Source organism: Sciurus vulgaris (genome assembly GCF_902686455.1).
Source record: "Sciurus vulgaris genome assembly, chromosome: 4".
Classification (NCBI taxonomy): Eukaryota; Metazoa; Chordata; class Mammalia; order Rodentia; family Sciuridae; genus Sciurus; species Sciurus vulgaris.
Genome location: NC_136464.1, coordinates 183,736,049 through 183,757,388, shown reverse-complemented (window position 1 = coordinate 183,757,388; position 21,340 = coordinate 183,736,049). Strand labels below are relative to the sequence as shown.

Below are 21,340 nucleotides of genomic sequence, written 5' to 3'. Positions count from 1 at the left end.
ATGAGGTGGCACAGAGCAGTATTCACCTTCCACGCGTAAGACAAGGCTTACGTGCTGCGCTTACCAAGCAAGTAAAAATAGATTGTTTACCGTGGGGACATGTTAAAAGATTACTGGTACATCAGTGACATATTTAATCACAAAAGAAGCAACATAGAGATACTTGCCCTGTTGGTGATTGTAAAATGGAAGGTCATGGCAGAGCTAAGCTTGGGAAAAAGAAGCCATTTCATTCTCAGTAAACCTCTTCTTACATGTTGGTGAATGTGGATCAAAATGGTGAAATAGTTTGGCAAGCCTGGGTTTCGGCAGGAACACCTACTAGCACAACACAATTCGACTAAGTGGGAGATGTACAAACAACCCAGCTGTGCTATCTGAACAGTGGTTCTGGCCTCTCCATGATCTTTTTGTTCCATTGGAAATAGGCTTCATACATTTATTTACAGATTACACCCAACAGTGATATCTGAACATATTTGGGCATCAACAAGAGATACACAGCGATTTGATTCATGCTTAGCAACCCTGACCCTGACGCTCGGTGGATCCTGGGAAAATGTTCACATGGACACCAGTGAAGAGCTAGAGGTGCCAGACACCCTTTCCAGCCCTCGGGATTCTCTAATCTGTAAACGTGGGCTCTGAGGCTTTGTGGACTGGACCGGTCGAGGTAATCAAGCTGCCGTAAGAAGAGACGTACACCAGAATTTGACCCTAAATTGCCTCAGATTAAACAGCACACACGGGAAGAGCCAGAGAGAACTTGGCTTCCTTGCTTCAGGAGACAAGGTTTCCAGACCTCCCAGAAGCTGTATGTCAACTGCTTCTTTCCCCTGATTGTCTGTGCCCACTCCAAATTCAAGAATATAATGTAGTCCCAGTGAGGACGCGTCTGCTCAGCCACCATGCGGGGTCCAGTTTCTATCCTCCAAGCTCCTCTTTGACCTGGGTCACGCCTCTAGCTGATTGGTCAGGTGGTCTACCCTGATGGGGTAGAAGCCTCTCACTGCATTACAGCTCTTTGCTCCTTGTGTGAGAGAAATATCTTAACTTAACTGACAAATATTGAGGGTCCACAGTGGGTCCAGTACCCAGTCTCACTGCCAAAGTGTCATCAGAAAGGTGCTAGCTGGAGGGTGGACGTTGCAGGACCAGCATAGGGAAGAAGTCTGGGGAAGTCTTGGTGCCTGTGATGAGTTGGCCAGGGCTGAGGCTAGACCAGAGGCTTGCTCACTCACCAGGGCCCTAGGAGGGTCAATGCACTGGGAACACTGGACCCCGAGCCTGAGAGGTGAGGGCGTGAGGGGTGGAGGCCCAAGGGCTCTGTGCCATATCTCCCCCTGTCTGGGAAAAGCCGGGAACAGGGATGTGACAAGGTGCTCTAGAGTTACAGAGGCTGTGACCACTTCCAGGAAATGCATCTTTTAAAATTTTTTTCTTTTCAGTTGTGGATGGGCACAATACCTTTATTAAAGTTATTTATTTTTAAGAGGATAGAACTCGGTGCCTCACATGTGTGAGGCAAGCTCTCTGACACTGAGCTACGGCCCGGCCCCAAAATGCATCTTTTTAAAGATAGAGGAAAAGCTACAACTTTCTTTTGCCTTTTCAGTATTTATTATTAGGCCTCCTTTTCTAGTTAATGTCAGGATTACTGGACTATCTTTAATGTTAGCTTGACTTTAACATTCTGAGACTACTACTCCATTTACAATTCTGTTGTTAGATCCTCAGTTTATTTTAGCAGAGGTGACAAAGTCATGAACATTAAGCAATGAAACTTAATTATAATAAAATAAGAAATGGAGCAAATCCATCCTCCTGGCTTAAATTGCAGGTTTATCAGGTAATCTTGTTCCTGTGAGTATTCAAATGAGAAATCTCCAGCGTAAAGGGTGTTAGGTTAACAGAGGCCTAGCAACAAGGGGAATACCAAAGTACTCACTCAGCGCAACTGCCACCTTTAACATTTTTATATCACTGTGTTATGCATTCTAGACTTTTCTCTTTGTTGTTTGGAATTCTTCTATGTTTAAGATTGTGAAATTCATGATGAGTAGTTACTTTATTAAATTCTAAAATCTATAAAACTAATGTGGCATTCAATTGTTAAGTCTGTGAACAGAGTATTAGTGATAAAAAGAATCACAAGCTGGGTGCAGCGGCGGCACCTGTAATCCCAGCAGCTTGGGAGGCTGAGGCAGGAAGATCGTGAGTCCAAAGTCAGCCTCAACAAAAGTAAGGCCCTAAGCAACAACTCAGTGAGACCCCGTCTCTAAATAAGATATAAAATAGGGCTGGGGATGTAGCTCAGTGATTGAGTACCCCTGGGTTCAATCCCCCCATTACTCCCCCCCCAAAAAAGAATTATAAAATCTTCAAAAAGATATTTATTGAAAATAAATAAATTAAGTCAAGACTTTGGACTTTTAAATTAGCATGAGAGTGTTACTCTCTATTTCTTGTGACAAAAATATATATGTAGAAAAAATACTATTTTTTTTAAAATACCATAACAAATATGCACATATTTGGTATGATAAGAAAGTAATGAAATGCTGGTAAAATACGTTTTAAAGTAAATGGCACCAAATGAAAGACCACCTGAAGGTCAGTGCACTGGTAGTGAGATGCGAGGAAGGGACAGGGGCCATCTCCAGCCATCTTCCTGACGTCCCCAAGCTGGCCCTACCAGGTGGCAGCGGTATCCAGCCCTCCTTTGCTAGCTGTGCCAGGGAACAGAACAGCTTCAGGGTGGGAGGAGGACAGGAACCTCCCAGGGCCCAGCCTCGCCCGGCACCTACCTGAGGGCTTCTCTTCATTACAGTTCAGGAGGTTTGGGTTCGCCTGATGCAGCAAAAGGAGTTTCACCAGGTTTGTCTGGAACGTAAAGAGGATTGAAATAGCAAACACTTTTCCAGCACTGGGGATGCATCGGTCAGTAATGCAGGGTGGAGGCCTGAGGGCCTCTACCAGCTGGTGGAGGAGGAGGGGTTGACACGCCCAAGGAATATCTACCTCCATTCCTGCTTCCTTTTCAGAAAATGCCAGATATTCGAACCATTTCAACAATTCATGCATTTGGAGAAAAGAAAAAGTTACTGGATGAGGGTTTAGTTGCTGAGGACTTGAAGAGGATACTGTTCAAGTTTCTCTTAAGGAATTTTATGCAAGACATTATAAATTACCTGATGCTTTGTTTTGGTTTTAATTTAGCAATTCCTCAAAGTCCATCTAGTTGGTATTGTCCATTCATGACAATACTGAGGACATTATAAATCTAAAGTCACATTCTACAATTAGGAAAACTCCATCTCATGTTGTGAGACTGAGTAGCTCAATGAGAGACTCATATATTTGTCATAAAATGCATATCACACAGAGTGCATATGTATTATCTACGTAACATCAAAAGGTCAGTAATTAAATAACTTTCAGTGTCCCCAACTTTTAGAAATGTCATGATAGTGTTTTTGTGCATTCCTCCCATACTTCCCCCTCGCTGTTTCACAGAGGTGATCACTAGTATGAACCTTGGGGTACTAACATCTTTCTTCCTTTGGCTAGAAAATCCATCTAGAAGTATCCCAGACACATATTGCTCGATCTGCTTATGACACAGTAATAGAAATGCAAACCTGAGCTACATATTTTTCTAGGCCTTGCTCTCGAGATGTAGCAGTGCATTTCTAGAATCATGGAAGTCGCTGGGTGTAACTAAGTTTCACTCTGTTTCTTGGCTACACAGAATTGCTTTGTACAAACGCATTGCGATTCATTTACCTTCCTTTCAAGGGACATTCAAGCTACTTGTAGCTGTTTATTTAATTTTGCAAATAATGTTCTTATCCATATCCCTGATTCTCCTGGTACACACAGGCAGGTGGTGCGCACTTAAGAATAAAAGTGCCAAAATATAGGGAGACATCATCAATGAGGTTGGATGGCTCCGATATTTTTTGAAAGTGATTGCTCAACTTACACTCCCACTGCAAACAAGAGTCCCTGTGGCTCCACCTGCAAGCAATGACTTTACTGGCAGACATTTCCATGTTGTTAGATTCTGCCTTCAAAGACTGGATCACCGGCTAAAGGGGCTGCTCTTTGGAGATGGTAGCTACAGGACCTTTCTGGCTTTCTTTTTGGTCTAGAATCACATTCTTAAGGTGTGATTTCTGGGGATTTGCCATTTTTTTTTTTTTTTAAGTTTTCAAATTTGTCTGCCCAACACTGTTGGTAATTGATGCTATTTGAATGTTGCTTCCCTTCCAAAATTCATGCTAAATCTTAATCCCCATTGCAAAGGTATTAAAAAGGTGGGACCACTAGCGGTGATTAGGCCAGAGCGCTCTGCCCTCATAAATGGAATTAGTAACCTTAGGAAAAGTCTGGATGCTACGAGCCAGGCTCCTTTGATCCCTCTCACCTGTCCATCCCCTCCAGGTGAGGACACAGAAAATTGGGCCACCATTCTGAAGCAGAGCCCCAGGCCCTCACCAGACTCCACCCCTGCTAGCACCACAATCCCGGCTGTCTCGTCTGGAGAACCATCAGAAAGACATTTCTGTTCCTTATCAACTGCCCAGGGCCTGGAACTTCCGCACAGCAGCAGAAGCACGCTGAGACAACCGTGTCCTTGCTCTGCCTCTACTCTGCTCCTTACGTGGTTATCATTTCCTCTGCAGGCACAGTATCAGCCATTATTTATTGTCTTCCTTTTATCGCTCTCTCTCTGGACAAATATTTCCAGAATTTGGTTCACCTCAATCCTTACAAGAGTCAATTTTTAGTATTATCGATCCTTTCTATTACAATTTTGCATTGTATTTCAATACGACATGTTCTCTTAAAAATCCTTATTTCTAATTCTGTTATTTTATTAGTCTTCTGTAAATTTTATAAGTTGAACATTTCATGCATTAATTTCTAAACACTTTTATAATATAAGCATCTATTATGTTTTACAATGTAGAAGGCTATGAATTTCCATTAGCACACTTTTTTTTTCTCTATTCCATATAGAGATATAGACAAGGTATTGCTTTCATTATGATTCTGTTCTAAATATCTTTAAATTGCCATTATGATTTCTTTTTTGATTTGTAGAGTACAGGGGATTCTGAAATACCGTGTGCTTCTGTAATACAAAATCACCACCATCATTCTCCCTGGATACATGTTGGTATGTGGCAATTTTTCCAAGGCAAAGGGAACCAAAATAATGGAATCAAACCACAAAACAAGAAGACCTCAACTCAGCAGTTGGGCTGGAAATTGAAAATGTCTTAGCTGCATTTTTTTCTAATACTTCTTTTTAACAATTTAAATTCAATAAAATGCACAGAGAAGTATGCACTTACAACAGTTTGAGCAAACCTGAAGCTAGCACCACAATTAAGACCTGGGATATCTGTGTCACCACCAGTAGGTTCTTGTTACTTACAGGAAGTTGTGAAAAAAGTCTGAATTTTATTATTTAAGTTCTAGAATTAATTTTCCAACTTCTATAGGAAGGACTGACAGGATATGGTTGGGGCTGGTTCAAATAGATGGATAACTAGCTAGACTCAGCCGTGCACACCTGTAATCCCAGCGACTGAGGAGGCTGAGCCAGAGCAACACAAGTTTGAGGTCAGCTTGGGCAACTTAGTGAGACCCTCTCTCAGAAAAAAAAAAAAAAAAGAAAGAAAGAAAAAAAGAAAAGAAGAACAGCAGGGATATAACTCAATGGTAGAGCACTACTCTAGAATGTGCAAGGCCCTGGATTCAGCCCTCCCTCCCTCCCTCTCTCACACTCACACGCATACACGTGGATACTGTTAATTTTATATCACCATCTTAACAAAGCACCACAAAGCTGTGCTTAAACAACGTCCATGTACTTCCCTGCGATCCTGAAAGTGAGGCCTGACACAGGCCTATTCCAGCTACTGTCAGGTGCCGGCAGTGCCGTGATCCCTCGGGCTCAGGGCTGAACCTGCTTCTGGATTGAGGTTTAGAGTTTGCCCATGCTCCTTGGCTCCAGGAGCTTTCCACCATCTTCAGAACAGGGATGGTACTTTCCACAGGTATGGTCTCCTGTGACTCAGCCAGGACAGGGTCCCTGCTCTTAAGTATCCACCTATGTGCTTACATTGGGCCCACCTGGGTCATCCAGGAAAGACTTAGCTCCACATCCTGAGTCTCTGCAAAGCTCCCAGTCTTGGGAAGCAACCCAGGGACAAGGTCCAGGGTTAGACCAAAGACATCTCTGGAGACCACCCTTCTGCCTCCCCAGCACTGTAAGACATCCAGTGCTTCACCATGAGCATGCTGACCCCTGCATTCTGTAGTCTCCAGCTACCACTGCAATGTTCTGCAGTGTTTCAGTGCAGAATCACACACCACTTGTTGTGTGTGTGTGTGTGTACATGTATTGTGTATATATAGGTATGTATATATTTTTCACTATATATTTTATGTTTGCAATGATTCTGTAACAACCTTAGTAAATTCACTTAGTGGTTTCAATTTGTAAAAATGATCCGGAGATTCTTTTGGAGTATTAATTCCTTTTTCTTATTTCCTAATTGTGTTTTCCATTTCTATTTCTTGCTTTGTCATACTGATTCAAATATGAATGTCTTCTTCAGTTTTCTTGTTTCAGCTTCTGTGATATTTTTTTGGTATTCTTTTCCCGCTCTGAGCTTCCTGCTCAGGAATCCCCAAGATGTCAATTACTGCTCTTTTTAGTATTCTCACTACACAACTGATTAGGTCTTTGGTGGTGTGCCCCTTGCTAAAATTCCCACAGGCTCATTCAAAATTAGTGTTTAGTTTTGCAGAACACAAACTATTTCAGTAGTACTTAAGTCTTTTTACAGCAGAGTGCTTTTATTTAGAAGTTTATTTTGATTTCCAAATATATAACTTACTAAAGAAAGAGAAATTCTCTTCCAATCTGAAGGACAAAATGTACATAGCAAATTCCTAAAATAAAGATATTTGTTTGTATTAAAGGTCTAAGAGATTCTTCTCATTTTTAAATCCTGGGGAGGGAGGAAGCAATGAATGAGGGAGGAATAAAGAAAAGAAAAGAAGGAAAGTCAAAAATTAAATATGACTCTATGTTTCATAAATTAGAAAGAAAGGCAGTGACCCAAAAGATCTTATACCTTTGCAACAGTGTCAGAGTCAGAATTATTAAATCATGTTGCTTGTCTAAATCCTCCTGCTCCTCACAGAACTCACCAGGAAACCTGTGCAATCTCCCTACAACCTCTACTGCAGAGACCATCTCAGTCCCAAGAGCAAATTGTTTTCTACATGAAAATCTCCAACAATAAAAGTCATTCCGTCTTGACTTAGGCCTGTACGAGTGAACACGTGTGCGTGGCATGAGGGATCTCCTCCCGCTTGGGAACTCCGTTCTGGTCACACTCAGCATTTCCCCTGAACTTCCAGAAGTCACAGAACTGAAAGGAGAGGCCAGTGCTGATTTCTGTTCCTCTGCTCTGGAACATCTGCTTTGACCTCACAAAACACTCCTAGGTAAACTTCCTCGGATGCAACCAGGCAGACTGTGCAGCCCAATGCCAAACCATCACTGCTCTGGGAAGAACCTGGGAGTCAGCAGAGCCACCAGCAGAGAGGAGGCTGATATTCACAGGACACGTAAGTGTAAAAGGAAACCCTAATTGTGTGAGATTTAAATTCACAGGAGTTGCTGGATACAGACTTTACTCCTTGTTGAGACACTTGTATTTCAGTTTGGTTAAATCTGGCAATAGTGACTCCTTGCTAATCGCTCAAAGGGGCTCTTTAAAAGTCAGGAAGCAGCAGCGCTTGCAGTCATCATTCAGCCCTGGTTCTGACCCTGGAAGAGACTGTTTGCTTCACCTCATTCAGACAGGAATCACAAATCCAGAAATTCAGTATTTGCCTTCCACTTGAGTTAGTGTACCCATGCGCCTGCTCACGGGGCATGCTCTACATGTGCCAGGGAGTGTCTTCAACTGTGTGACCATGTTAGACCCAAGGTATAACCTGTCCAATAAATGGCTGATATTTATTTATAATTCAACTGTGGTTTCTCATTAAAGTAACAGTTCTGTCTTCATCTTACAGAACAGATGCTTTCTATTCACTGGGGTTCTTTCCATAATTGTCCTTGTGTCTCTTTCCTCAAGCACTCTGCTTTCACTCCACACGGCAAACACCATTCTCCCTGGTCTGCCCATTCCTTAGACTCCTTTTAAGGGAGTTTTATTTCACAAAGTGCCAAGGCAGGTGCTGTCTTTCCTCTGAGGAGGCACCCACAGGGAAGATCACATTCCAACGGGAGAAGCCCTAGAAGTCTTTTTGTTCCTGTGCAGATTTCCCTACCCGGCCCTGATGTGAGGGGTGACCCAGCCTGGGGTGGTTCCTTCCACCAGCAGCCAGTGGAAGCCCCAGGGTCACCAGATATAACAGAGACCAAACTAACACCTCAAAGGGTCTAAATAATAACCTGTCATTGGAATCACAGCCCCCCAAATAGGCCAGGATCTGCATGCTAGACCTCAACATGGTGACTGCCTGCTTAAATAGATTTATATAGGACCAAGACTCTCTTAAACCCTGAAATATGTAAAACATGACTGAAATCACCTGTCATAATGAGATCAGGAGATCACAGTGTAAATGAGAAAAGATGATTAACTGACAGAGTAATGATTTTGAACGACCATTGTAACAATGCTTCAACAAGCAACTACAAATTCTCTTGAAAGAAATAAAAGAAACTAAACTCTCAACAAAGAAATAGAAGTGATAAGAAAGAACCAACGGAAACCACAGAACTGAAAAACATGATAATAAAATAACAAATAAGATATGCAAACTCACATCAAATATTTAATTTGATCAGTAACTAGATAAAACAAGGCTCAAATGCTGGGTTCAGATAAAAACAATCACTAAACTATTTTAACAAAAATAACAAAATATTTAGTCCAAGTTGTGTCTTTAAAAAGCTTTGTTGCATCTAGTTCTATTCTCCCAGAATTCATCATTCCATGAAAATGGTTAAAAGGAGTCTATTTGCTACTCTTTAAAATATTACTTTCCAATCAACATTCCAAAAGTCCAATAAGAAAAAGTGAGAACTTGGGTAAAATGGAAGCCTTAGTTCCTCCGAGACAAGGTAGCATTCTGCTGCAATTTAATAAGCAATCACATGCTTCCAGATTTAGCTCCTTCCAGAAGCAATCCCTGAATATTACAGAACATTTTGACAATTTCCTGATAACTATTTCCTCAACAAAGCCCACCATGTTGTGTTCTGGTAGACCATACTTGCCTACATGCTGACTTCTCTATTTCTTAGTAATAATAAGGCTTTCCCCCCTGAGTGTCCCCATTTGCAGCCATGCTAGAAATGGAGTACTGGTGTGTGGATGATGTCCTGAGGCACTGAACTGCAACCTCCTGTGGTCCAGGGAGGCCTGGGATGCTGGAGCCCTGAGGCCAAAGGCCTTAGCAGCCTGCAGCCACATCCTCTCATCTAATCCATTCACTCTCACACAAAGGTATTCGTGGAAGCACTGCCCAATAGTCTGTTAATTCTACTTGCCAAGTAAATGAACCTTTTCTACGGGAAATGTCATCAAAGCAATGTTCTCTTTGGTTGAAACATTCCCCAAACAATGTTTTTTCTATAATGCAGGCTATGCACATGTGTTCAAGTATTTCAACAACTGTTTTACCCAAAATTTCTGAGAGATATTTTATATCCTGGTTAATATCCAAGAGATCCAATTCACTATAAATTAACTGGATGTGATTTTACCCCAAAGTTTTGGAAATGAACAAGTTTAGCTTAAACAGTAAATAGTAACAAAATAGCTATTTTTCATGCTATTGCTACTAAGACTATCTTTAACAAAGTATTGTTCATGTTTTAAAACTAGATTTTTATATCACTGAATTATTGTGAACTCTGTGTCACATTCACCCATTAACTATTAATTATTGTGAACACTATTGTGAACTAACACTGATTATTAACACTAATTATTGTAAACACATTAATTATTGTGAACACTGTGTCACATTAACCACTTACGTTAGACTTCTTTTTTGTTGTGAAATACTAGTGACTAGAGAGAAACTAACTTGTAAATAGTAACTCAAGAAATATTAACTACGGCCAAAAATCAATCCAGAGAGAGAAATTTGCTATCCATCTTCTTTAATTAAAATGAAATACAATTTATAGAAAAAAATATTAAATATAATTTTGTTTTAGGTCTACTAAGCATAGAAAACAAACAGAATTATTATAGATTTGAGAAATTAGGTTATAACTCTTATGTTTAGAAAATGGCGTTGACTATATAAAGAATGTCTACAGGTTGGATCACTTCTCCAGTGACTTTAACTACAAAAGAGCTGCAAGAGCCAGACATCTTTCCATGCACTCACAAAGGTAAGTGCTTTCCTCTAACTATAAAATAATTGTATAGTAAGATGATATCATTAAAAGCCAAATTACATAATAGTACATGATTTGAAATAAAAATCAAATATGAAATTCTGTATGGACTATAAAAAGATTTTTGGAAACAACTTTCGAAGAGTCTTACCTGGCCATACTTGGCTGCCAGATGGAGGGGCGTCCAGTACTGGTCATCCACGATATTGAGGTCCCCGCCATGCTCCAGGATAAGCGACACCACCTCCTTATAGCCACTGGCACACGCCATGTGTAACTGCAAGAAGGAGATGTCCTGTCATTCAGCGTTTTAAAAAGAACAGTGGCATCAATGCAGGTGACTGAGTTGTGTAAAAAGTGCTGTTTCATAAAATATGGGATCTGAGAGTGCGTAAAACACAAGGCCTGTGAGTTTATTCATTATGCATAAGTGGATGGCATTATCATGCTTCAAAGGAAACGTTCTGGCTTATTAAGAACTCTTATCTGTTTTCCTCCTGACTCCGATGGTTTGCTCATTCTGTCATTCCTATCCTTCCTGAGTTCCTCTTCACTGTGACAGGTAATAATGCAATAGTTAAACTTCCTGACCTCAGGTCATGTCTCCCTGACTCCCAACGTGGCAGGCTGTCTTGGTGCTACAGCAGGGTTTCAAAGCAAACAGAACAGACACTGTGGTCACCGGGATGCTCATGCCCATGTCAAGGCCAGGAACCCAGGGAAGGGTCAGCTGATGGTTACCATGTAACACTTCTCTGGTTTATTTCTCAATGGAATCTGAAGTTTGGAAATGAGGCCTCAGGATTTATAAAAATGAGATCGGAATTTGGAAAATTTTTTTCTATTCCTTCAAGTGGGGGAATTCTGTTTCTAAGTCCTCACCCAAAATAAATGAGGTTACTAAGTGAGGTGCACGATTTGTTTTATAGACATATTAAGGAAGAAACTGTCAGGAAAGGACCAAGAGAAAACGTAAGGTAAAACTTGTAAAACCAATGACATCCTCTAGGTTTGGTAGTGCAAAGTTTCACCGCGCTTTTCCCGTTTTTATTACAAAAACATTATGGTAAAGTGAAAAAACATATATGTATGTGCGTATACACACAGACACACACACACACTCACACAGATGGAATGTGCAGAGACGTTTGTTCTCTACCTCGAACTGGCTGACACTCTTCAACCTGAGTGTAGATTCGCGTGTTTCATCCCTGTACTATCAACTTCATTAGAACGAAAATAAAGCATCTAAGACACCACGTTTCCCATATCGTCCCAGTGTGTTACATACAGAATTCATCTTACTCATATTCTTGCAGACAGTGCCAAGATGGATATGCCCACAGGTGCTTGAGAAGGTAGTTTTACCCACTTTCTCCTAGAGAGCAAATTTTCACCCACTTCTGAATTCATTCCACATTATTTGCATAATCAGTAAATGTTGGCCAGTTACTCCGTACTATCTGCAATAACATCTGGATTTCAGAAGATTTTCATTTTTAGTATAAAACTGACTCTAAAAACAGAGTCAGAAATGGACACTTTGGTTGGTCTGCAACCGCTACTAATGATGTCATTAAGTCGCGTGTCCAGGGCCAACCCAGGGTGGGGGGGAGAGGTGCTTTCCACGGGGCGAAGCCTGGTGCCCGCCGTGTGGAACCTCCGTCAGGGCTTGCCCCTGTGTCCTCAGTAGGGAGGAACCAGCACTATGACAAGGGGTGGAAATGCAAGTGCTGACGTGTGCATCCCCTGAATTATCCTTCCCCGAGGAAAACGGGTCTCGACAGCAGATGTAGTAAGTCCAGGTCTGCGACAGAAGAGCAGGAACTGGTGTGTCACACACCTGCTAGTGAAAACACTGATGTCTTCAGGGGCTTATGTGCTCTGATTAAGCAATTCATTTTCATATGCTCTGGAATGTGGCATTTTAACCTCGTATCATTTTCTGAGACTTTTATTTACTTTCAAGAACAATATTAATGTAAACTAAAAGATCTCTTCAAAAAGACTACTTTACATTTTGTTGTTCTGCTGTATATTGTTAGAAAGGAGGGAAAGGCACCTTACTAGATAAAAGTCTTCTTCCTGGAAGCTTCTCCCCACGGACGCCTTCTGTTGGTAGCTTCATCTTTTGCACATAACAATTGACTAGCATGGGAAATGATGCCTGATTTTGAAACACAACTGACATTCCAGCTCAGGGTATGGAAATCGGCCCGTGAACAAAGGCACTTTCTTTTCCTTCTCTCCAGCAACACACAGAAAAGCATGATGCACAATACACCTTGCAGAACCAGACTGCCAGCAAGGACAGTCGTCAGCATGAGAGACACACCGATTCAGAAGGACTGGGGAAAGCCTTTGCTGTGGACCCCTAGGGACAGCCCCTAGGCTTCTGTTCACGGCTTCTTCCTTGTCAAAGCTCAGAGACGATCACCACAGGGTGCTGTTATTACAAAGCAATGTGCAACTGTTGTGCTGTCTGATAAATGGTCACTAGCAATGTCAAATCAAAGATGGTTGAAAATGATAGCAATTTACTGCTCCATATTGATCCTTTCAATGGCTTCTCTACTGCCGGCTATACTAGTCACAATTGGAACATGCACATTATTTGTATTTGGCGATGGTTTTTAAACAGATACAAAGTTGCAACGTGTTCTAATATACAGAGACAGAGGCTCTATGTTTCTATATGCGGCAGACATTACTTTATTAAGGCAATGAATGGATTATTAATTAAATAGCTCACTTCGATCTGCTTCTGACCCTACCATCCACTGAAACGGCCCTCAGAGAGGAAGACTCGCCGCCGTGTTACTGACCCTTCCACAGGCTCTCGACAGCACTGAGGTCCACGGTTGGCCCCCTCACTCTCTGTCCCCTTGGCTCCTAGGGCAGCACACTCTCCACTCCCTCCTTCCTTGGAGCTGGCTTCCCCTCGTCTAGCTTCTGAATCCTCCTCTTCTCCCTCATCCCCAGGGTTTGGTTCCCAATCCTCTTTCCTTCTCTGCCAAATTGGCGATTCCCTTGAGAAGCAGCCTCTCTCCGCCCCAATTCCAGATCCGATATCCAACCACCAACTGCGCAGCCTCGCTGAGGTGGCAAGAGGCACTCAGCCAAACCCCTCCAGAGCTGGCCGCATGTCCCTGCCCCGCCGGCTGCGTCGCCGCCTGCTCTGTCCCACCTGGTGCCGACCCCATCACACTGCAGATGAAGCTGAACACACTGGAGCACCCTGCAGCTCCTCCCTCACCCCACCACCACCCACTGGTGTGTCGTCCTGCTCTCTGAATTGGGCCTGTCTCACCCCTCCAGCTTCTGCCACCGTCCTGCCGCAACGTCCTGGACCACCCACTGGGGTTCCTGGAAAAGCCTCCTTGCTGAGCAGGCTTCACCCTGGGGCTCCTGCAGTCCATCCTTGACCCTTCCCCAGCATTCCTCAATGCCGGCCCACCACATAGAGCGAAAGCCACCATCCTCCCAGACGGTGGAACCCGGCAGTCTGGTCCCAGCTCCCACTCTCTTCTGCCTGCTTGGCCTCAGCCACGCATGCCTACGTGCTGGTTCTCAAGCACACCCCTGGCTATGCCTCAGGGCCTTTGCACCTGTCATACACAGTTGCAGTGCCCCCCCTTTTTGGCTGCTCAGTTAGCACTCACTCTTCAGCCATGACAGTGACAGCCTGCCTGTCCTCCTAGCCCCACCGGACATCCCACATGCCTGCCTCGCTTTGCTATTTCCTCCTTTGTATTTGTGATTACTATCACGCCACACCACGGACTCAGCCTGTGTAAAGGGTACATGGGCCTTGTCCCCACTGAAGCAGGAGTCCAGCAAAGGACCTCTGCAGTTCTGCTCCCTGTGTTGGTTAAAGTACGGGGACCATGAACTTCCTCAGCGAGTTGGCGGGAGAGCTCTGCGGTGCAGGTGTGGTATCCTCACTGCTCTCTAGACAGCTGTGCTCCCTTTCCTGAGGCCGAGAGTTGCATTTTTATACTCCTGTGAAGTTTGTGAATTCATGAATATTGATTCTGGAAGACTAAATTTAAAGGATTATATATTTAAATTTTAGGAATTTCAGAAGACTATCAAATTACACACTTTCAAAGGGAATTCCAGCTAGAGGTCACGAGGAACGGAACTTGCTTAGGACCTCTGAAAACGCACCAGGTCTCCTGAGCACTTCCAAGGCAGGACTCCCGCCCCGTCCTCACGCTCCACCCTCCACGTGCAGCCTCTCCCCACGGAGGCCCGGAGTCACTGATGCCAATGACGTCCATGTGCCCAGGCCCCTGGCTCCTTCTGGGCCCTGGCTTACCCTCTGCACCTTCTCCCCTGGGTGTGCATGCATTTCATCTGTCCTGAGTAAGTTTAACCCAAGCATGCAAAGCCTGGGTAGATTCTATGGGTCTATAAGGCAAGATTTATTTTGATACTTAGCATTATGATTATATTCAATTTAATCCAAATTTGATAGATCAACTTCCAATTTACTGTAGCTGTGCCTGACGGCAACGAGGTGCCATGGCTCTTGGGTTCCCTGAATTTCTGAATTAATTTCAAAAGTATTTTAAGATTTATTTTGCTTAAAAAGAAAATGAGAGTCTCCTATATGTGATGTCTCAAACTCGCAGTGACAAAATAATACACAAAAGTGATTTTACATTTGTAGAGAAGCACCTGGGAGGAAGGTGGGAGGGAAACATGAACGTGCACCGTGGCTTCCGCCCGGGGTGGTGGCGGAATTAGGCACGTTCTTCTTTACATATTTATATGCTTTGCGGATCTCTACAACGAATGTGTACTACTTTTATGATCAGCAAAAGCTCACGTTGTTTAAAGGTTGATTCTATCCCGTCCTGAGCTTTAGGATGGACTGAAACTCTCTCCGGAAACAACTTCTGAGTGAACAGTGGCTTACCAGGCTCACCCCTTCGTCGTTTCTCTCATTGACGTTCCCTCCGGATGAGAGGAAGTGCCTGACGTCCGTGAGCATGCTCATGGGTCTCTGCAGCTTCATCTGGCGCAGGGAGCTCAGATCCACCCCTGGGGAGAGAGAGGCTTTCAGAACACACGTGGAGACGCGGCGGGCCTGTGCCGGCTGCCGGGCTGCCTCCACCCATCCCCCCGTGTGAGCCCCTCTCCACTGGGGCGCCCTCCCTGAGCACCAGCACCACGCTGGGTGCGTTCTATTTCTAACTCGAGTACCGTCTTCAAGGAAGAAAAATGGTCATTTGTTATACTCCTCAGACCTGGGACAATGCCTGCGCACGCCAGGCTCTCTGAGAGTCCGGCCTTCATACAAATCATCCACACAGTGCTCAAGGTATTTTAAAGTACTTAAATTGGGTCAAAAAGTTACAAAGATATGATTTTTATTCTCTAAGATTTTTCTGGTCACAATAGTTGCTCCTAAAAGCCATGTAGCATCTGGGAATAGAAGAAAAAGACTTTAGTGGAAAAACTGGAGAAATCTGAATAATGTCTATAGTTTAGTGACTACCACTAATGTCCCAAGGCTACACGGGTCTTAGCAATGGAGGAAGCCCAGGACTGGCCGGTGACACGAGTCCGTAACTGCCTCTAAGAACTGCCTCTACGTCTACAGATTATTTCCCAAGTAATCACTCTGAAAGGATGCTCCAACTCAACATTTCCTGGCTACTCTTGTTAATGAAGATAATGGACATTAAGTGAAACTCTCGATCTTTCTTAACTGAGTGGGGGATTCATGCACAGAAGGCCCACATCTGCTTACCTCCTGCTCACACCTCTCACCAGCATTTACTTCAACCTGAAATTTCATGACACCATAATCTTTATGGTAACTCTCATGTCTTCATTTATGGATCCCCTGATCCCAGAAGTGGCTGCTGGCCAAGTAAATACTTATGAGGAGAAGTAATTCGCCTGCTACCAGTTGACAGTGAAAATGAGGTTAATGATGATGATGATGGTGGTGGTGGTGGTAATATGATGGTGATGGTGATGGTGATGGTGGTGGTGATGGTGATCATGGTGGTGGTGTTGGTATTGATGGTACTGGTAGTGGTACTGGTGATGGTGATGGGATTGGGGATGGTGGTAATGAAGGTGATGATGGTGATCATGATGGTGGTGGTACTGGTGATGGTGATGGTGGTGTTGGTACTGATGGTAGTGATGGTACTGGTAGTGGTGATGGTGATGGTGATGGTGATCATGGTGGTGGTGATGGGATTGGGGATGGTGGTAATGAAGGTGATGGTGGTGGTGGTGGTGATAGTGGTGATGATGGTGATGGTGGTGTTGGTATTGATGGTAGTGATGGTACTGGTAGTGGTAATGGTGATCGTGGTGGTGATGGTGATGGGATTGGGGATGGTGGTAATGAAGGTGATGGTGGTGATCATGATGGTGGTGGTGGTGATGATCACGGTGATGGTGATCATGATGATGGTGGTGATGATGGTAACGGGAAGGGTGATGGGGACAACAGTGATGTGCCCTCCCTCTCATGAGTGTCAGCTAGGTATCGGTCACTCTTCTTATTTGATTGAGTTCTGCCTGAAAACAGGGATCGTCTGGCACAGTGGATCCCAACACAATCCCCGTGTGGATGCTCCTGATCTGCCTAGTCCATGGCTTATTTCCTCAGGTTACTTTCACCTGTCTGGATTTTAATATCTTCAGCTTCTTGGATAATAGCATAGACCCCAAAGGGGTGAGGCCATGTTCTGTTTCAAGGTCCGGGCCATGCTAAACAGGTTGGCTCTGCTGTCTCTTTCCCCTTAGCGTCTCCACATCTGCTCCCTCCATGCTCACCTCTGAACCTGCATGAGGAAAGCAGCAGAGGCTCTCAGGAGCCAAGCTGTCACCGTTTTGGTGTTCTGTGTTTGGATTACCCTTTGGCCTAATGTGGGCAGGAAACATGCTGCTCAGTTTCTTCATCTGCAAAATGGGGCTTACAGTTTTTGCTTCACTAGTTTTTACAAGAATAAGTAAAGATGCATAAAGCACGTAAAGCAGCATTTGGCTATGGTAAGAGCTCAATAAAAGTGAGCTGTGGTCACCAGTCGGCCTTCTGGTAGGATTATATGACATTTCTTAAGCCTTCTGTGGATTATATGCCATTTATTAAAGTGTGTCTTTCTTTGCAATAAGCAGTCAGGGAGCATCAAAATAAAACAAAACGCAATACTTGAAATGGGTGCCTCATTTCAAAGCTACTCACTGTGGTAGAAAAGTGAAGCAGGGACCCTTGGTCTCCCTGGGCTTCTGCATCCCCGTGTGCCCCTTCAAAAGAACTGACAGATTTCCCCGATGGGCATGGGAGGTCTGCTGTACTCCAGCTGAGACGGTCACTACTCTCAGCTTTACATTATGGAATTTCCATGTGCTTTAATTTTGGAAAATATTATTCCCTAGATGTCAGCATTCAATATCACATGAAATAGCAGAGGAATCTAAGGTCACAGTACTTCGTTAAATTTCATAATGTTGCAATGTTTAGTGATGTATCTTTTATAAAACTATTTAAGCATGCAATTTAAGTTGAACAATAAAAAAACAGAACAAGATTCAAAGATGAAAGACGGACATGCAATCGCAGACAAGACGCCACTTCTTGCTCACTCACTGACACACGACATATCTTGGGGAATGATCCTCCCTGTTCTGAAGATGCTACAGGGAATATTCAACCTTGTAGCCAATTAATTTACAGCTCAGTTTTAAATCAAATATGATGCCAATTACAATGTGATTTTTGTTACATGTTCAGAAAAGAAGCACAGATCTCCTTTTGGTAAATCAACAGAACAGAAATTCTCTCTCTGTGGTCAAGAAAATTTCTCCAACTACTCCAGAACAACACCAGTCGAGATGGTTCTAGTGCACAGAAAATCTATTTTGTAATGCATATTGGGCCAATTCTCATTTTTAAAAAAAACTTAGTTTCATTTTCATATTGTTTTCTAAAAAAAAAAATTTACAGAAGGTCTCCTTAGATTTGTTATTTCAAGAGGAATCTGGCATTTCTTTTCATTTAGAATTTGGAAACAAAATTGTTTCCCTGGAACTCATAGGTCATTACCTGTGCACTGTTACTGCTGCTTGACAGCTCCTGATAATAACAGACCCTTGTGCGAAACCAGTCTCACACCCACCCGTCTCTCAGAGCCCTGTCCACTTTCCTGACTCCTCTTCAGGAGACGCTGTTGTGACATCTTGCTTGCCTTCCATGTGGGGCTGTGCTGTGCTGGGTGGAGCTGGCGTGGAGCTGGTGTGGCTGCACTGTGCACAGCTCTGGAGTACCAGCTGGCACGGTGACCCAGTCCCTCCCTGAGGTTAGTGTCGGGTCCCTGCTCCGTGAAGCCTTCTGTGGTGACGTAGGGCAAGTCATCTCCCTCCACCTTGGTGATCCTGTAACTCTGGGCACTCAATTGATTCTTTAGCTGAAGTAATGCCAGTATCATTTGAATATCCAGAAACTTGATTTTGTCCTCAAAAAGGAAACAAAGTTAAATGGGTGTTGCATCCATCATGATGGACCTTTCTGGTTTCAGCCAGGTTTCTCTAACAGAACCTCAGCGCACCCAGCTCTTGTGGCCACAGGGAGGTTCCTAAGAGACCGAGGAAGCAAGAGGGTCGGGGAGGCTGGTGCAGAACAGTGGCCCCAGTAGAGGACAGGGTCACACAGGAGGCTACTGCTGCCCTCCCCCACTCCCTGCACCCATCCAGCAACCTGGATGGTCCAGGCAGTGTGTGCGCGCAGCCTGGCCGCCTGGACTCTGAAAGGGGCCACTGCTGGAGCAGCATTTCAAATACCCTTTATTAAGTCAAAGGAAGTCACATCATGTGTGTAAACCAAAGTGATGAGAGTGAAGAATGAGTTGGGCGGGTGAGGCAGGGCACAGTGAGCAGGTTTGGAGGCTACTGAAATGGCCCAAACAGAGACTGGCTTTCACCAAGGCAGGGAGGCATGGCTGGGGAGGGAGCATACATGGTGCAGAGGTGTCCAGGAAGCAGACTCTGTGCGACCTGGTGACAACCAGACACCAGGGTTTTGAGAGATTAACAGTAAGGTTCAGATACCTGTGTTCCTGCCTTTACAATGGCAAACTGTGGCATACAGATGTGGTGAGGACAGTGGCTAGTACTGGTTGTGTTATTTCAGATCATCTCAACTCCAGGCATAGGTCCCTAATGAAATGTCCATACAGGACCTGTGGGGTTGAAAGGGAGCCAGCTGTGGAAATGCCCTGGGGGCAGGTGACAACACACAGCCAACGTGGGACACCAGGAGTCATGTGCAAGTACAAGATTATCAAGGACAAACTTGAGGGACCAACACTAGGGACCCGAATGTGGAAAAGAGGCACATAAAGGACAGCCAGGCGGAAGCTCAAGAGAAGAAAAGAAAGACCACTACAGGAGAGTCTTCCCAGGAGAGCGGCCAGGGTTGCTGAATGTCACAGAGATGAAGAAATGAAGTGGAAGAGAGAGGAGGTCCCTGGACGGACAGGCGTCCAGGATGGAAAGGCCCAGAAGGCACGGTCAACCACTGCGGGGGCATTCCCAGGGGACGGGTCAGGTGGGAGGCTGACCTTCAGTGGCTGAGGAGCAGGCAGGGAGCTATAGGCGTCAAAGGGCAGGGTAGGTGAGGGGGCCGGCACAGGGCTGGCAGTATGCACAGAGCCACGTGGAGTTCTGCCTTTCTCAGGACGTGGCCACGCAGATTTCATGTGGCCTCTGCTCCTGACCACCATGAGCTCTCCTTCCTTTCCTAGGCTGGCTCATTTCAGAATCCACTCTTTTCCTTGTGTGCCAACTGATGGGCCCTGCCCAACAACTCTAGATTCATGGAAGGCTCACTCACCCTGTGTAGCTATCTCATTTTACAGCCCAGGAAGCTCAGGCGGGGGCTGAGGTTAATTGCTGTGCCCCAGTTTACAGTGTGACTTGCTGGTGACAGTACAATTATAGTCTGTGACTGGGATTTTCAATGTAATCAAGTTGTTCATGACACGGCCTGCCCCTCCAGCTCCTGCACCTGATGTGGCAGTATATAAGTGTCTGATCTGAAACTGCAGGATGCAGTGTGAACGTGCAAGGACTGTGGCCACCTAGTTATAATAAGCCAGTGCTGGAACACCGAAAGGCAAATGACAAAACCTTCATCCTGGATATTAGAAATGTGGGAGGACCCCAGCCTGCACTGTTGCCGCAGATAACTGAAAGCACACCGGGTGGGCAGAGGATAGGTGGAACTTGAGAGTGCTCAACAGAAACGGGGCGGAGGATAAGCAAGACTGACAGGAGCAGAGCCCGCCTGTGACAGAGGAGAGGGAGGGAGATGGATGGGCCGACCGAGCCAGGGCCACAGCAGTGACAAGTGGAAAGCAGAATTAAAAACTGAAGGGACAGCAAATGGTTCCAGCAACGTGCCTTTTGCACACTGACTGTGACAGCCATGGCCGGGACCGATTTTCTCCACGCCATCTAGTCAGCACCTTTTACTTGCTGTTTTCTGCCTAACCAATTTCTTAATCGACTTCCCACAGGAATCCACGTGTTTTTGTTAGAGATGACACTGATTCTGCAAATACCAAGATCCCCTGAGCTCTCCTGCAGGAGAAGCCCGAGGACAGAGGGGCTGCAGAGTGGCCAGCTGAACGCAGAGCACAGCGCAGCGCAGAAGCCTGCTTCCGCTTGACCTCGGGGCTCTCCAGCGTGGGGCCATGTCTCTGTCGGGACGGCCATGGCCATGGGCCTTCAGAACCAGTGGGACCATTTCTGGAGAACTTAGGGCTGCCAAACAGCCATCATCCTTCTGAGCCCTGCCCAGGATGAACCTGAGACATGACGCTGAGGAGCCGCAGGGACGAGGTCTACAGACAC

General features: G+C 44.7%; 1 protein-coding gene across 4 annotated transcripts in view; it reads right to left on the bottom strand.

Annotated features, from left to right (window-relative positions):
• Positions 1 to 21,340, bottom strand: part of MYO16 (myosin XVI) — a 551,974-nt gene that overhangs the window by 289,433 nt on the left and 241,201 nt on the right. For all 4 annotated transcript variants that reach the window (XM_079137420.1, XM_079137419.1, XM_079137417.1 and 1 more), the window contains 3 exons: positions 15,381 to 15,505; positions 10,608 to 10,733; positions 2,808 to 2,883 (listed from right to left, as the gene is read on the bottom strand). In XM_079137420.1, coding sequence (XP_078993546.1) covers positions 2,808 to 2,883; positions 10,608 to 10,733; positions 15,381 to 15,505 — 327 coding nt within the window. The remainder of the gene's footprint in view (positions 1 to 2,807; positions 2,884 to 10,607; positions 10,734 to 15,380; positions 15,506 to 21,340) is intronic.